At 33.6% G+C, this 13152-nt stretch overlaps 1 protein-coding gene across 1 annotated transcript in view; it reads left to right on the top strand.

Moving 5' to 3' along the window:
* The window catches only part of LOC126976196 (protein sine oculis-like), a 55085-nt gene that overhangs the window by 16432 nt on the left and 25501 nt on the right, over positions 1-13152 (top strand). Inside the window, exon 2 of the mRNA XM_050824448.1 lies at positions 2640-3277. Within this exon, the coding sequence (XP_050680405.1) occupies positions 3173-3277 (105 nt within the window). The 5' untranslated portion in view covers positions 2640-3172. The remainder of the gene's footprint in view (positions 1-2639; positions 3278-13152) is intronic.

Here is a 13152-nt window from a genome sequence, read left to right on the forward strand (position 1 = left end):
GACAAGGGGGGACGGGGGGTAAACGACAACGTGACGTTCGCCGTTTATTATTTTTCGACGTGAGCGCAAGCTCTATGGCGCGACTCTAGCGGTGTTGCGATCCGTCACAACTGGTTTCTTTGTTTTTCCAATATTTGAGAGAGTAACGTTTCCACGTACCCTACGCTCTCGATTCAATAACAAATGAAAATACTGTTTCTCATGTATTTATTATTATTTTATTCCTTCATTCGCCATTTAGCAGTGAACGAATACAGACGCTTTTTTCATCTTCTCTATTTAATACTCTTCAGTTAATTACTTTATACTCTTTATTGCCGAAATATTTTTAATTTTCAGAATTTGTGTACTATCATTTAGAATTTATCATACTCAGCAGGGGTGGGGTCTTAGTTTTTGTGACGAAATATTTCTAGGGGGGGTCACAGAACGTGTGACACAGTGTGACAATAGGGGGGAGGGGGTCAAATAAAGCTGATTTTAGTGTGACGTATTTTATGAACGGCCCCTTTCTGTTAATTCTACTATTTTCCCCACGAGACAGGCAACGGCTAGTGTCAGTATAAAATATTATTTCTGTACATGTAAAGTGCGAAATAAATGATTTTGTATTTTTTTTTGTACTTAAATGAAAACTCAGAAAATAATCAATAAATTCGATACATTGTTGAAGTTGCTACGTTAACTAATCTACGCGTAAAGTACTAGACGGACGCTCGTTCATGTTATAAATTATCGATATAAAAATCGTTATCGATAATAATCGTATCCCAACCCTTTATAATCGTCAACACCATATATTATAGCCCTCCCTAGAGATCGTGTCAATGATTTAAATTACTTAAAACACCAAACATTTAACATCTTGCCCCTTGTGCCCTATCTCTTTCACACTCAAATGTAATTACACTTAGTTAAGAGGGAGAGGTACATGAGTTATTAACACGACAATTTTGGGTACCTCTCGGAATTGTTGAGTATTTTGTTTTGTAAGAATGCGTTGTAAATCTTTTGTTGTCTTTGGGATCTTGTAGAGTTATGATATTAATTTAATTTGATTAAGCGTGTGTTGTTAAAGAATTTATTATTATTTATTTAGACGGCGACATATCTCAATATATTCATAAACAAACGGTAATTTAATAAAACTAAAAAACCCGACTGGTTATCTGTGTAATATGGAAATGAAAAAACCCTAAAATAAGAAAGTCGTCATACTCGACTGCACTTAAGAATCGCCAAAGATGCTTAGGCGATGCTTGGAAGCGTCAATTCCAAAATAATTGAAATTTGGACCTTACTTAATAGTCTTCAGTCGCTTTAAGAGGTTTAGTGCAAATGCGCACTCGATTAATAGGGGTAGTAATTTTTATCTATATATATATCAAAATGAATTGCTGTTCGTAAGTCTCGCTAAAACTCGAGAACGGCTGGACCGATTTGGCTAATTTTGGTCTTGAATTATTTGTGGAAGTCCAGAGAGGGTTTAAAAGGTAAATAAATAGGAAAATGCGGCTAAATTAAATAAAAACAACAAATTTGTTTTTCCTTTGATGTGTCCATACATAATTTCTATGAGAGAATTTATTGACGCACGGTTTGACAGTTCTGCTGTGAAACAATTTCATTACGACAGCAGGGTACATATTTTACGAAATAATTCTTGATGTTATGATATATTATTGCCAAATTCATAAAAAAACATTATTTTATTTATTATATATAGAACAACGTCAGTCGGGTCAACTAGTTATTAATAAAAAAACTTTCTATTCCTGCTCAACTCCGAACTAACACTAGAACTATTTAACAATAATTTTAAATACAAGAAAAACTGCAGTAGTCGGGACCCATTCTAGAAATGGGGGCTTAGTGAATTGAAAGCCCATATCTATATTACATTGCAGATTAATACAATCTACTGACTAGACGGCTAACTTTAGCAATCCTTCTGGCGAGGGTCGAATAAAAATATAAAGAATTTTATGTTAAATCTATTAATTTTTTATAATTTTTTCAACAATCCCAACAGAATTATTCATTATGACCATAGAGAATTAGACTTTAGATTATCTGTGACTGTGACACACGGTCCGTGCGTCAGAGGGCATGTATTCATATATTCTTATGAGCCGCTAATAATGGCTAGATATTTAGACTTTATGTTTTGGTAGTTTATTATTATATTGACCTTAGTTTTAATATCTAATATTTAAATTGAATTATACCAGATTATTTTGTTAATTTATATATTTTTTATTTTTATTTTATATAAGTGTTATTTTAGTGTATATTAAAACATACATACATAGCGGCCTAACAACTAAACTTGGTATGAAGTTATGTACCCGAGAACAAACCAAGTACACCACATTTACTTGAAACGAACAAGAGAAGGTGTTTTTTTTTTAATTTTATGATTCCTTTTTTATGTATTGTATATGAAAATTGATGTTTTAAATTAAAATATCATTCAGTAATGTCTTATTTACCTACTGTGCATTTGTTTTATCATCTTTATAACTTTTCTTGATAATCAGGCATTTTTACTTCATAACTAAGTCATATATTTCTTCAGAGATGGTAACCCTAGATGTACATCATTTCGAGTATTCTTAAATCGTGACTTCTTGTTTCAGACGACGCAGCAAACAACTCTACGACCGAAATGAAAAAGAAAAGAAAAGTAAAAAGGACTTATTGAGGATATTAAAAATATACTTTAATACTTAAAATCAACCATAAACAAAACAATCCCAAAGAGTAATTACCAGATAGAGACTGGGTGTCGTATTTTTTTGTAAACTAAGCAAACATTTAACTAAGGTCGTAAGATAAACAGGCGATACGTTTAAAATATAAACTCAAATAATCGTCTAGACGTGCTTTTCAACTCATTGGTTTATTTGTTTAAAGGCTTAAACAAATCCAACGCCATAAAGATTATGAATTTGCATTTCTTTAAAGTTATTGTGACGTGAATTTAGGAGCGAAAAGTGACATTTTGTTTTTTTTTTTACACTGCGCAATGGCATGCGCATTCAGCCAATTTTGTTTTTCAAATAGAAGAATGTGACATGTGACGTATTGAAACTGAAGATTAAGTAGTAGTTGTTTTTGTGAACTGTGAAGTGATATTGGTGTCAAAGTGGCAGGGGACGAGCATCTTGATATGCTGGGGGGCTCTGAGTGGGGCCAGCGGGAGGCCAGCCCCCCCAGGGACAATCCCCTGCCGAGCTTCGGCTTCACACAGGAGCAAGTGGCGTGCGTATGTGAGGTTAGTGTTTTTTTTTAATTTAATGGCTTTAACGGATTGTAACGATGTTATTACATTGCAATTTATACAAATTGTTACAAATAATCAGCTACAAAAAGGAAATGTACCTCTATATGAGCACATACATAAAATATTTAAGAAATTTTGAACAACATCTTTGAGAGGAAATTTTTAATATATAGGTAACTAGAATTAGATTGTATAAAAATACGCAATTATTTTTATACTTTTTAGTGCACATTATATCTATCGTTTTGGAATAGTGTTTTAGAAGGCGGTGGTTTTTTGTTAAAATTTATTTTATTTTATGATTTTAAGTGAATTTGAAGTACACAACTAACAATTTGTCTAAATATGTGTAGATATACTAAAGTTTTCAATGCAGCATTGAACGTAAGTAATTTGCAATTTGATTACAGACAGTGTTCCGTTACTTTGTCATGGATTCCGTAATCAGAACCAAACCAAACTATCTTTGAAGTATATGCTTTCCAATAAAAAAAGAATCATCGAAATCGGTTGGCGCGATATTGAGTTATTCGTAAATTTATCATACACTTTGCTATTTAAGCTCCTCCTTTTTTGAAGTCGGTTAAAAAGTCACAACTACCGTACTCTATTATTTATTATTTTAATTCGACGCCGAAAATATTTAAGTAATATTTTTAAAATATTTGGTTAATGCATCATGTACAGTAGACACTTGAAAGAAGAAGTCCACTTCGAAAAGAAATTATTAAATAAATTTATCAAAAAGTAATTATGCTTTAATTGTTAACTATCAATCTTTACTTTACATAAGATAATTTATATATAAAATAAGATTTATATTTACATAAGATAAAAATTGGTTGTCTGTAAAGTCGGCTTACGGACGATAAATTTACGTGATAAAACATTTATACAATCTCTTTTAAATGAGTCATAATGATTTTTTAGTCATAATCTAATTATAATTGTAACATAACCTATTATTCCTGCACTCGACCGATGCTAAATTTTTAGAGAATACGTTACATATAGCCACACATTGACAAATCAAAATTGGTAAAGCATTATCGGACTGTCAGGTCATCTATACCCTAGTATATTGTAAGTATACAGTTGCGCCCACACTTTTCCACTCGTTTCAGTTCTCATAATCTGTCTCTATCATTCAATAGCTTTCTTTTGACGTCGTATTAGTTCTTGACTGCATATTACCGCCGAAGTTCTTATTTTTAAAGAAACGAGCACAAAAAAAAGCATAAACGAGCGTACGGGTCACCTGGTGTTAATTGATCACCGCCGCCCACATTCTCTTGCAACACCAGAGGAACACAGGAGCGTTGCTGACCTTTAAGGAATATGTACGCGCTTTTTTTTGTAGATACCCATGTCTTATCGAACCGGAAACACCACACAACACAGCTTTATAGTACATGGAAGAAAGCTCCTTGAAAACCGCACTGTGAAGAACCGCCACACATCCAGATGGTGGGGATAATATCCTAATTGGTGGCGTGTCGTACAAAGGTGGGATTCGGCGGCAGGAAGCAGGTGAAATATCTCTTCCGGAACACTCCCCGTGATAAATGCGATAGAAGACACACAATGACGCTTGTATTGTACATACAATCATTGTATTTAAGCAAGTCGTTAGATTCTGCTTGATATAATATAAATAAAAGATTTCGAATGGCAATAATGAGCCAGTAGTGACATAGATATTATCTATTTAAATTCAAACTTAAAATAATATATTTTCGTCTTGAGTCATTTACGTAAATAGCGCGACGCGGACCGGTTTTAGTAACAGATTAGTTTCTGCCCATTCCTTCAAACACTTGGATTTCGGGAGCTCGATAAAATTTACCCTTTGTTTTAAAGGTACCTTACTTACTTAGGTACCTTACGTACAACCAACAGGAATCCTATTACAAAGCCCTGTTTTCACCAATGACACTTCAATCTGAGTTAAATAAAATCAATTTTACTAAAACTAGTTCAAATGCCAGTGTTGATCTCGATTACAGACAAAGCGATGTTACTTATACATTTTAACCACTGGACAGGCTGTTCCATATGTTTGACAGCAAATTTCTTGTGCCTATTTGAAGCGCCACTCGCGAGCGTCCAGATAACTAATTTTGACGTATAATACAAATGGCTGGAACTTATAATTCTCTGAAGTATTTTTGCATTTTGAATTAATTTCGATTGTTCTCCGTGTTATGTTTACTTCAAGAATCAACGTAATAAACAGAGAAAACTGAGTTTACATGTCATATATCAAATAGCTGCCAAAACTGTGATCGAAAAGTATGAAACAAATTAAAATTCTCAGTCAACGTTTCTGTTACGATAACGACAGTGACAGCTCTTGAACGTGATCAAATATATTGAATGTCCAAAATTCGGCGGTAAGTATTTAAACGCGTTTTTAAATACGATTAGTTTGTGTTGGTGAAATGCGAATTGAATGAGTAAACCCGTTTACAGGCGTAGACTTATTTCAAATTTATTTTTTAACACGGCTTTACTCACGTTCGATCGGTGTCGATACCGACTAGTTTCGGTCTATTCGGAGGTACCTCATCAGGTTGAGTGTGGTGGGTTCGCGATAACGGCCCGTCTCTTATTGCGGACTTGGGCTCGTAGTACGCGACTGGAAAGCGCGGGGGGCGTGGATGGTCCGAAACTAGTAAACTCCGAACCCACACCGATAAAACGTGAGTAAAGCCGTATTAATAAATAAGTTACTAATGTCTCACGAAAGTTTTAATAATTTAATTATTTCAAATTCTTCTAATCACGTTCCACTTTCCGTTTGTCTCTCAGCCTATTGGCCAACGGACTTTAGGCCTGAAACATTGATTGAAAAACTAAGATCATCTTTACGTTAAGATTGATGTTGACCTCTAATTTGAGCAATGCACGCACACTAACACAAAGTGACATACAAATCGCGAGTGTAAGACGTAGCTTGTCACGCACACTAAAGTTATAATCCTGGCCTGTTTTCATCGGTTGTCTAGCAGCTGTAAATTATCTAAGGAAAATATGACTGAGCATTTCGCAACCAACAACACTATTTTACCTTATCCTGCAAATAAAAATGATTTGGTTTGAACTTAAATAAACTATTCTAAAGCCTCTTTGAGAGTATTATGTTGTTTGTGCGATCGCTTTCTAAGCAAACTCTATTTAATCTTAGCCAGTGAAGTTCGTAAACATAGACTTCTCAGAAGTCCTCTCTGCTAATAGCTTTCTGATAAACATGATTGCATTACAAGAAAGAGCGTGCCTTCGTGCATTATATCATATACATATTTGAAAGAGTATTTGTATTGATTTTTATGCTTTCTTTTATAGAATAGGAGGACTAACGAGCGTGACCCGTACGCTCGTTAGTCCTCCTATTCCATTGTTGCTAATTGTTGCAAATTCGCTAGCAGCGGCTAAGCTAGGTAAATACCCATAGCCACACATTCACAAATCAAAATTGGTAAAGCATTATCGGACTGTCAGTTCCTCTATACGCTAGAATATTGTAAGTCTATTATCGCGCCCACACTTTTCCACTCGTTTCAGTTCTCATAATCTGTCTCAATCTTTCAATAGCTTTCTTTTGACGTCGTATTAGTTCTTGACTGCATATTACCGCCGAAGTTCTTATTTTTAAAGAAAAGGAGGACAAACGAGCGTACGGATCACCTAGTGTTAAGTGATCACCGCCGCCCACAATCTCTTGCAACACCAGAGAAATCACAGGAACGTTGCCGTGTACGCGCTTTTTTTGAAGGTACCCATGTCGTATCGTCCCGGAAACACCGCACAAGGAAGTTCATTCCACAGCTTTGTAGTAAGTGGAAGAAAGCTCCTTGAAAACCGCACTGTGGAGGACCGCCACACATCCAGATGGTGGGGATGATATCCTAACTAATTAATTTTATACGTTTTTAAAGTGATAACCCTCACTTCTAGGATTAATACACAAATAAAATTTGAAAAAGAAAATTTTGCAGTTGTATTAATTGAATAGAAAGAACTTCCTTGAGCTTTCTTGTACGGTGTTTCCGGGACGATACGAAATGGGCACCTTCAAAAAATCGCGTACACCTTCCTTACAGCCATTGCTCCTGTGATTCCTCCGGTGTTGCAAGAGAATATGGGCGGTGGTAATCACTTAACACCAAGTGTCCCGTAAGCTCCTTTGTACTCCTCTTGCATAACGTTGATGAATGGACCAACCATCGCTTCCGCTAGAAAGAATATATTAGCACAATATTATGATATTTAATTTCTCACAGAGCCCTTTCTAATTTAATTCGTAAACGCCCCTTCAAAGTATCTGTTACAATTATTATTATAATGCAAGGGATGTTTTCTTCCCCGTAATGAGGTAGCCGTTGCTAATGGGATTTCAACCCCACTTCGGCTCTAATACCTCAATATGTACATTTAAATTAATTCTACACTTTGCACAGGTCATTTTGATTGATTAAAATACATACTGTGAATGAAATAAGACAAAAGTTTACTCAAACTTAAAGTTATTTAATGATGAAAGCAATCTTTACAATAATCTACAAGACGCCTATTAAAATTTCGACAAAAATGTCGGAGTGGGGTTTGTTTATACGTATACTTATACAGACAAACGTCACACAATGGGGTCACTGAAAATCAGTGTCGTGCTCACACAACATAACTGAGTGGACTCTAGTTTTGGAAGACCACTGCCACATTAAGTTTTGCTTTTTTTTCTTTTTTATTAAGTAAGTTAAGTATTAGATTAAGGATATATTTTGATTTCATTAACTTTTATGTGTGAATGTGTCAGTTTTTCTTCCAAAATAAATTCATTTTAATTTCATTTCAGATAAACTAAAACATACATTTAAATTAACACTTTATTTTGGCAGTAATGTTCATAGTCTATTGTTTACGCTCATTACAAATATATTGATTAAAAGTAACTACGTTACGCGCGAGTCGGAAGCGAACACGAGTCAAGAACGTTTTGTTTTAGCAACAGAAATTTAATTATTTAGCAAAATGATTAAAAATGTCAACTTAGTTATACAATTTTGTTAATTTAAAGTGGCACTTACCTGAAATACATCTCATCTCATTTTATGTATTAAGATGAGATGAATGTACATAGATAAGTTGTAAAGGTCCTAAGAAAGAGCCTTGAGCACTGCCGCTTAGTGTAGTTACCAAAGCGCTTTTAGTGTTTAATAATTTCATTGATGTACAACAATTATTATGATAGCTTTTTATTAAGTTACGAAATGGTCCCCGTATACCATTTTGCGAAAGTTTTTCACAAAGTATATCATAATTTAAAAAGTCAAAAGCCTTGCTTAAGTCAATAAACACCACTAATATATTTAGTTTATTATTTAGGTGACTATTTATTTCATTCGAGAATATTTCAAAAAGTGGCGTACTCTTAAAGAACTCTTGTTTTTTTGAAAAACAAAATTGTTTTTCGTTAAGTATAATATTGTTTTTGATTAGATGTATCGCTGTATTATTTTCTTAATGCTGGATTTTTATTGGGCTATAACTATTATAGTCATTCCTTTCACCGTTTATATTTATTGTTCTTTCTATGACTATCTTTAAAATATCTGGATAAATGCCAGACAGCTGTTTATAAGGTGAGCCATGCATATTATAGTAACCTAGAGTTTTTGTCAATATTTTTTTAAAAATGCGATGAGCAATGTTGTTGCATTAGAATTTAACAGGAGTTTCCCGAGTCCATTACCTAAAGCTAGTTATAAGATCGCTTGTTATTATGATATCTTTCTTATTATTTCTTATAAACATGATGTGTACACACCCCTAGTGGTGTTGCAGTCTATCTGTTATTTAGCCGATCGTCATAATATAACTAAATATATAGAAGCGGTTTAATGGTGATACAAACAATACGGTGATTCGTAAAAGCTGAGGTTGAATGAGCAGAATTTGAAGAAAGAAATGGCAAGAAACTCATAGCCATTCTTCAGTATCAATTGCTTCATAATTATACAAATTATTTAGATTACAATCAAATCTATTACTTACTCGAGTACCTACCTGAGTGAAAAATAAAAATTATGATGAAATTATGAAATGATAAAAAAAAAGTTACTTACGTTAAAAATTATAAAGTAAGGTTCCTACTAATATATATATACAATTTACACACACTGACAGATAAATCTATATATATATATATATGTTTGTCTTTCTTTTCTTACGTTTTTAAAGCGCAGCCCCTTTTGATTTGGGTTTTGGGTTTTGGGTAGTAAGTATAAACTTACCACTGCTACCCAACTGTAATAAAATAAAGCCTATCTTGTGAATCTTCAATAGTATTTTGAGCGTATTCGAATAATATCTTCATGTTCACGACTTCACGAAGCATCCTTACACAAACAATAAATTCAAGCTTAAAAGGCATAAAGGACATTTATTTTCTCAAAATTGATTCCTTTGGAATTCTTTTTGATGTCATTTCTAATAACTACTAGATACTACTACCGCTTCGGAAACAAATGGCGCTCTGAGAGAGAAGAAGTGGCGCAAGAAACACTCCCCGCATTCTTTTTGTTGCGCTCTTTTCAATAAAAATATACAATATTTTACAGTCATTTCTATTGCTATAAAATAATCACAATCCAGTCCCAGGATGTCCGATCATTTAGATATTCAGCAGTGGAGTAATAGGATTTACGACAGAGCCATTTTTTTTATAAAACATTTAAATTTATTTATAGATAATGCCTGAACAGTGGCTGGGACTTTATTATAGAAGTGTATACATTTACCCTTAAAACTATTATGTATCTTATGTTGCTTGATGCATCCAATAATCGATAACTAATATTTAAACAGTTTATTCTTACACGATTAATATATTAGATGCATCACCTTACAAACTAATTTGTCATGTATATTACAGCCATTGTAAAATACTCTATTTGATTGAAGGGAGTAGCCGTTGAGTTCCTTGTATGTTCTTCTCACAAGCTCTACTTTTTCCGAACATATCGTAGATTCAGTAATTAAAAAGAAATATTTATAGTGACCATTCGAAAGCGCTTATTTTAAATCCAATTGAATAAAGTTTATTTGATTTTGGCTTTGAATGACTTTTTTTTTGAAATTTTCATACTTAAGGCTGTAACCCACTATTTTCGATGCAAATAATCCTCCTGGGAAGCTCCTTTGCACCTATTTCTGCCGTGAACCAGAAACATTGTTAACATTATTGTGTTTAGATCTGAAGTGCACCGTAGCTAGTGAATTTACTGGGCAAATGAGATTTAACTTCTTATGTCTCAAGGTGATGAGCGCAATTGTAGCTTCGCTCAGAATTGTTGTGTTTTTCAAGTATCCTGAACGGCAATGCGTTGTAATGGGCAGGGCGTATCAATTACCATCAGCTGAACGTCCTGCTCGTGTCGTCCATTATTTTCTTTATAAAAGAAACCCCTGCATACAGGTAGGTTTAAGTATATTTGTGTTGGTAATTGGTTAATGCACCCATTGTTGTAATTATGGGTTCGCCCTTTGAGAGCGGTGTTTTAATCCCTAATCAATGCCCCTAAGTGTATGCTCGTTGATATGGTGAATCATTTAACGTTGCGTGGAGACGACGCATCTTTTGCATTTATGAGGCCGTTTGGGTATTGAAATTAAAGGAACGAAATTTAAAAGACGCTAAAACAAAAAAGATGGGACGATGACGTCAGAGAACTGCAGACTGGAATGAAAGAGGTTGGAGACAGAGAACTGGCAAACACAAATAAACCATAAATTTATTAAAGAAATTAAAAAAAATAACGTAAACTACCTGATTTTATAATAAGTATTGTATGTTTATACAATATACTGGGTGCCCCAGATTAGGTGGAACTAGGGCAAATGGTAATGACTTAGGTCTATGAGCTTTCAGATAAGATAATAGTCTCAGGATTATAGCTATATATATGGATAGCCAGGATTGCGAGTCAACATCTCCTGAGGATGCCTTGTTTGGACGCGAAACCGTGTCGATAGAAGACGAATCTTAGCGGAATTCACACTTCAGAAGGCCCACAATATTTGAATATTCAATAGTTAATAGTCAAAGCCGCCAAATTGCAATTGCTTTGACATACAATGTAAAATTTTATGTACACTAATAATATGTATAGAACGTCATTGATGTACACACATAAATTCAATTTGACATATTCAAGAAATGTAAGTAAGAATAAAATATAATTATAAGTACCAGGCACCTCAGAAAGTTTTGCGAAAAAAAAAAATGGTAATGTATAAAGCCCTGACTACTTGTAATTATTAAAAAATATGTTATTATTTACGAGTAAAAATACAATCGTTCCATTGCAAATATCTCTGCTTTTTAAACTCTCTAAGAAAAAAGCAATTGTATGGAATGTGCAGTCATTGATAGATTGACAGATGACGGCTAAAATCTTTTAAAAAACGGAGATAGCCGAAATACACTACGTATTCTTAATTATAATTATCTTATTCACAACTTCTCACTTTAAAACTTAGCCGGATTATACTTCATCGCCAAAACATTGTTATTACTATTTCAAACATATTATATCAAATCACTGCACGTATCATTCTAAACTAAATTTCAATGTGACGCCTCTTCGATTTAAACTATCGCCTATAATTGGAAAATAGCGTCGGAAACATTTACGTGCGATATTTTTTTATGATTTCAAATGTTGCTTTTTTTCTGGCCTTTCTAAAGCATACATCTACAGTAGGCATAACGAATTTAAGTCAGTCGACTATCTTTGGACCGATGGCAACGATGCTAAAATTTTAGGGCAGTTTAGAAACGCGATCAATGGAGCATTGTTATTGGCGTAGGTAATAGGCAAAGTGATAACCTCATGATATACATGACTAGGCTACTTAAAAGTTAATTATGTGCTCATCCGTTGATGCCATAAATAGTCCAGACACCGGGGTGGCCACAAATATATAGACAATTCTCAGAATATTTGCACATTTGCTGGGTCAGTTTTTGTGTCAGCCTAAATAAACAGTGCTAGCGAAAATTCTGCAAGCTAAGTTAAATGTTAAATGATTAATATATTTGATACATTGTTATCAATGATATTTAAAAGTATAGATAGGTTACCTAGACAACATTCGGTGTTTGTAAATGATACACAAACGCACACATGAATAAATTAACATTGCAATAGCACACTACATTACGATTACACGTCAAAGAAGGAATTTACTATTAATGCAATTATCGCAAGTGAAAAAGAGATAAGTCTAATTTGCTAATTGCTTCGTATTTTCATAGCACAGAATCATTCACCAGATATGATTTTTTACCGTACATGGTGTACGGGATTTATGCCTAAAATACGATTAGTTCATGAGTTCATGTAATAAAAGTTATAAAGTAGTAAAACTACATTTAAATTAGTTGTTATTGATTTAAAAAATAATAATTTGATATTGATTATAATATATAGCCATAGTGATGATATAAATTATTTGTACATAAAATAATAAAAAACATACAGATATATCATAACAAAACCGAAATGTATTAACAATAAGGGTTCCATTTTTACAATTTTACTAACGACGGCTCCCAAAAAGTTTTAAGTTTACAATTATTATTTCTTGTATATTATATTATTTGTGAATGTATTTCTGTTGAGGGTTTATTACAATAAGAGTAACAGAAAATGATCCATTGATTCTTCTGCAGTTAGCAAGGGATATACCGAAAGGGCAGTGTTACTGAAAAATCTCCTACGCAAGCAGATAGCACTTACTGTCTACGTCCGCAACCTACCCTAAAACTTATTTTTGTAGTTTGATAGTTCAGCTATACGCAC

Source organism: Leptidea sinapis, chromosome 39, assembly GCF_905404315.1.
Source record: "Leptidea sinapis chromosome 39, ilLepSina1.1, whole genome shotgun sequence".
Taxonomy (NCBI): domain Eukaryota; kingdom Metazoa; phylum Arthropoda; class Insecta; order Lepidoptera; family Pieridae; genus Leptidea; species Leptidea sinapis.